The 5413-nt window shown below is 46.0% G+C and overlaps 1 protein-coding gene across 1 annotated transcript in view; it reads right to left on the bottom strand.

Moving 5' to 3' along the window:
- LOC106817177 (DNA-directed RNA polymerase III subunit RPC1-like) overlaps positions 1-5413 on the bottom strand; it is a 25784-nt gene that overhangs the window by 18685 nt on the left and 1686 nt on the right. The window contains exons 2-8 of the mRNA XM_014821833.1: positions 3869-4004; positions 3120-3269; positions 2789-2948; positions 2342-2493; positions 2005-2058; positions 1322-1443; positions 655-832 (exon numbers count right to left, since the gene is read on the bottom strand). Coding sequence (XP_014677319.1) covers positions 655-832; positions 1322-1443; positions 2005-2058; positions 2342-2493; positions 2789-2948; positions 3120-3269; positions 3869-4004 — 952 coding nt within the window. The remainder of the gene's footprint in view (positions 1-654; positions 833-1321; positions 1444-2004; positions 2059-2341; positions 2494-2788; positions 2949-3119; positions 3270-3868; positions 4005-5413) is intronic.

Genomic DNA, 5413 nt, shown 5'->3' with positions numbered 1-5413 from the left:
CCACCGCCACGGCACCCTCCCCCGCACCCTGGATTCTCCCCTCCCTCGAACGTGACCTCCCCTTCCCGATGCGCGGACCTCCCCCCTCCCTCGCCGCGCGACCTCCCTCCCGCGCGCGCTGACTTTCCCTTTCCCCCACGTGCCGACCTCCTCTCCCCGGCGCACGACATCCCCCTCCTCTCCGCCCAGCACCTTCCCCTCCTCCTCCCCTTCTTCTCCTCCTCCGGCGACCCTCCCCCTCCTCTCTCCCTCGCGCACCCTCCCCGCTCCTCCCTCACGCGCGCTCATCCGCTGCATGTTTCATGGGGATGGCCAGACGTCTCACTGTTTGATGTAGGAGAGCCCGCACTGCCAGCTGCAGGGAAGTCCCAGACCTCCTTCTTCTCCCCCGCGCAGCTCCCCTCCTCCTCCTCCCCCGCACTCCCCTCCCCTCCCGCGCACCCTCCCCTCCTCCCTCCTCGGCGCACTCCCCCTCCTCCCTCCTCGCGCGTCACCTGCATGTTCATGGGGGATGCCAGCACGTCTCACTTGTAATGTAGAGAGCGCACTGCAGCATGCAGGAAGCACAGACCTCCCTCTCTCCCCACCTCCCTGCGCCACCCTCCACCTTCCTCCTCCTCCCCTCCCAGTGCACCTTCGCCTCCGCGTGCTCACCTGCATGTTCATGGGGATGCCGGATGTCTCGCTGTTGATGTAGAGCGCGCACTGCAGCTGCAGGAAGTCCCAGTCCTCGACGATCATCTGCACCTTGGCTCCGGTCGCGCGGTGCTTCTTGATGACGTCGTTCAGGAAGATGATCTCAGTCAGCTTCATCGTGATGTCGTCCTCGTTCCTGCAAACGTTCGCATGCATGGTTCGTTCCTGTGTTGTTTATTTGCACGTTCGTTCGTGTGCATTGTTCATTCATATGTTGTTTATTTGCACATTGTTCGTTCGTGTGTTGTTTATTTTCACATTCGTTTGTGTGTTGTTCATTTGCACGTTGTTCGTTCGCACGCACGTTGGTTTGTTCGCGAGCGAGCGAGCCGCAACAAAACGAGGGTGGCTGTAGGCTCACCGATACACACATATATTGGGCTATACCTACTACTCGCCCCACCCCCCTTTCTTCTGCCCCTCTCTTCCCCCTTCCCCCTCTCTTCTCTTCCCCCTTCCCCCTCTCTTCCTCTCTTCCCCCTTCCCCCTCCCCCCCTCTCTTCCTCTCTTCTCTTCCCCCTTCCCCCTCTCTTCCTCTCTTCTCTTCCCCCTTCCCCTCCCTCTTCCTCTCGTCTTCCCCCCTTCCCCCTCCCTTCCCCTCCGCTCGCCCGCCGCGAGGACTTACGTTCCGGACTTGAGGTCAGAGACGACGGACGGTCGGATGCAGAGCGGCGGCACGGGCATTCGCGTCAGTATGAGGTCACGGGGTCGTCCCGAGTCCGGATTCATCACGAGCAGCGGGCAGTCCTGCGACAGACGAATGCAGACGTAATCACGACACTACATAATACAGTAACGTTGGGAGAGTAGGATACACGCGGCAGGAAGGATGTGCGCGACGCAGAGGACTTCTCTCTTTTAATCGGTCAATCTCTCTTTCGTTCGCGCACGACGAATGTTATTAGAACCGAAGCACGATGCTAATGGCCCGACTCGTTCATATTGAATTTGGATGGCAGACGCAAATAAAGAAATGGCGTATCGTCGCCTGACTGACACTATTCTGAAGTGTGTATTCTCACTATTCTGGAGCTAACTGATCGCATACAGTAATGCAATCTAGTGCTACATTTTATTCGCAAGCAGGGGCTATGCTGAGGGCGTTATTTCATTGCTCTACCGGAATATAGTAGAATTGGTAGAAGCTGTATAATTCTAACCATGGTATAATTCACAAGTATAATTCATCCCTAACGTATGATGCTTTAAGATCGGTATCAAATAATTTAGATGGTCAACAATTTAGGGTTCATTTTCTTTTATCAAGTTTGATATCTAACATGTGATTGATAATGTAATTTAACCTACCTCATCCGGTATTCGCAAGAATAGATCTAAGACGATGAGTGGATTGAGTATGTCCTGAAATAAGACAAGCATCCAAACATTCTCACCCATTACACCCATTTATTATCGTACAAAAACAATTACACGATACCTAACGACATTCACGGCTTGACACTATGAAGATTAATCCCGGAAAAAAAAGAACAGATCGGGATATCCTTACACATAGAAACTCAACCTGCGCAGATAGATCCTAAACTTTCTACTAGCGAGATTTTTAACCGAAATCGAGCCGCTGTTAGAGGCTCTCATCCAAGATTTCTTGCCATTTCTGTTACCATTACGGACGACCCGATACCTGAGCTTTAGACAGGTGCCCTTCGATCTCCTTGTTATGCTCTATCGCCTCTTCAAATGACGCAAAGAATTCAGACTGTTCCGCGTCGTTCTTTTTAACATGACGGAATCTCTCGTGCACGATCTTGAGCAAGGCACATTTCTTTACAATTCCTGAAACACGGTGGCATATTCCACTTGCAATTCGATTTGAACTAGGCTGCTATTTAATGCTACAACATATTCTACATTAAATACTTTTTATATTAAGTCCTGAAATATTACAAGACTTTTTTAAACAACCGTTTCCTTGCACTTAAGTGATAGTTATGACAACGAAGTAAGCATGCAATGTTCTTTATTAAGTTAACTGTTTCTTAATTTCATTTTTTTATCACATTGATTCTGAACATTCGTTATATAATGGCATATTTAAATCACATAAATGTGGCGACTGTCATTCACGCACCGTTCTTGATTTTGCAGTAGGGGCAGTTGTGAACCTTCTTGCATCTGTCTGTAATTTTCTTCCTCAGTGCCTTCCGTTGCAGGTAGTTCAGATTTAGTCGTTTCAACGAATCCAGATAGCCCTGTCTCTCACCAGGTGGGAGTAAGACACGGCTACAAGTCTGGAAAATTGAGTGGGTGTGTATACGATATATATATATCGGGCATGGGTTGCAAATAATTGATGCCTAAGGCTTCACTCCATATCTGTCGTGGTTGAAATATTTTTAATTACATCTATGTACATAACATATACATATATACATGTACATTTAGTGGACAAGGATGTATACCTTGCAAATTGTTTGCAGTATGTTGATGATCGATCTGAAGTAGCCAGTGTGAAAAACCGGCATCTCCAAATCGATGTAGCCAAAGTGACCGGTGCACTCAGCCAAGTCCTTTCTGCATGTATCACACTTATTGTTCTTTTCGCTGGTACCCTAAAATATGAATTTCGATTTTACACATAATTGCATTCTGCACACGTTTATAATAGAACAGTTACTTTCAATCATATTTGATAGTTACATACATTCTCTATAGAGCCTGATCAAACTCACCTCATTCAACACAGATGGAGAATTCAGGGTAATCCCATACAAACTCTGTCTGACTGTGATATCAAAATCAACTATTTTCTTCCAAAGGGTGTTTCATTCATAAGTTGTATTTCACCCTTACCTTCTCCTCACAACCCTCAGCCCTACCCTCAACAAATGCAATCCTGTTTTAGGTCCCTGGATATTAAGGATAGGGTTATGATTAGATTTAGGTTGGTGTTAGGAATAGGGTGAAGTTAGACCTGGTGACAAGGATTATTGGTTATGGGTAAAGTTAGGGACAGAAATAGGGTTAGGGTTAAGGATATTACGAAGATGATAATGATGATGAGAATGGCAATGACAATAACAAGAGCGACGCCGCCGCCGACGACGACGACAACAATAACGACGATGACGACAACGATGATGACGACGATGATTTATGTAGTAAGGTCCAGGTCCGATAGCAGGATGGAGCCACAAAGGCCTGCGCTCACCATCCTGTGATCCAGCACTCCAAACGGGACGGGCGTTCTGGTGTTGTCCTGGGCATACAGGTTCTTGCTGACAACGTGAATGTGGGCCTGCTGCTTCATCTGCGCAGCAGTCTGAAGGCCGAAGCATATGTGGCTTCTACGCACAACACAGAGAACATGAGCGATTAGTGAACAATGTGCCTTATGTTCGAGCCTTATTCTCCATGAGGAGAGAAGGAAGTAAGCGAGATAGAGAGTACCTTATGTTACATTTTACCTCACAGCTCAATTTAGTGATAGGTCTACTATCTAGTGCGAGATAATCTGGAGTTTAATGGTAAATGGCATGAAACGGCGTTTTTAATGAATAATTTTTAAATGTTTAACAATTTTTAATTAGAATGTCTTCTCAATCTTACTATAATTTGGCGAATGTTGTATGTATGTATGTATGTATGTATGTATGTATGTATGTATGTATGTATGTTAATGAAAGGCTCCGTCAGTTTAGATTCAAATAGCGCCAAATTCACAGAAGAGATCGATGAGTACACGGGACGGGTTCTAAACTATACTCGGTTGAAAACCGTTTGTTCGGTCTTAAAAAAGACAAAAAAAAACTAAAAAGGTAAAGATTTGCCTGAAAATAGGGGGCGCTGTTTTGTTTTCGCTTTGTTCTGTGTATGTTTGTTCCCTGTGTGTGTGTCTGAGATTTTTGTAAGCCCAATAATGTAAGTAGAACGAACCATGTAATAATCAAGTTAAATATTCAGTAGCTATTTCGGCATAGTTTCCCATATGAGATGTACAAGTTGAATTTCATCAGAGCAGAATTTTTTTTTGGAAGTCTGCAATGCTGTACAGTGTACGGGTGTCTTGAACAGCGAGCTGTCACAAGCGGTCCGATCACAAGCACGTAATATTACATCGTCCGCACAGAGTGCAAACATGCGTAGAAATAAGCGATCACAACCAAGCAATATTACCTGGTCTGCACACAGTGGAAACATGCGAAGCACGTAATATTACGTGCTACGCAGCCAAGTGGTTAATCAGTCGCCCGACCTACCAGCCCATTCAGATCTATCTAGATATTCTAACTTTGGAGTCCGTATCATCAACCAGTAGTTCCTACATAGCATACAATAAAACATTTGTGTGTGTGTGCGTGCGTGCGTGTGTCTGTATTTCACTGTGTGCTTGCCAAACAAATGGTTAATGTGTTACGTGTAAGCATAATTGTACATGTATTTGTATTGACATCTCAACCATAAAAAACAAACATGTGCAACAACTAAACTCCATATAACACCTTACACATAACACTACTGTACTGGTAACACATGCATCACAGTTACTAAGCCTGCGCGTAGGCGGGTTTCAGCTAGTACATCTAATGCAGGCAGTGATACACTATATAGTTTGCACAGCGACCTCGCTGTTGTCCCAAAATTACTCAGAAACACAAAACCTAGGCTAATTTAGGGGAAATAAGTTTTTGTGAATCGGCGTGGATATTCGTCCGAGCATCGGACACCTGTTCGTATGCGCTATTCGTCCGAGCAT

Source organism: Priapulus caudatus, unplaced genomic scaffold, assembly GCF_000485595.1.
Source record: "Priapulus caudatus unplaced genomic scaffold, Priapulus_caudatus-5.0.1 Scaffold1621, whole genome shotgun sequence".
Taxonomy (NCBI): Eukaryota; Metazoa; Priapulida; class Priapulimorpha; order Priapulimorphida; family Priapulidae; genus Priapulus; species Priapulus caudatus.
The sequence above is the reverse complement of the archived record's forward strand: the minus strand, read 5'-3'. Positions and strand labels throughout refer to the sequence as shown.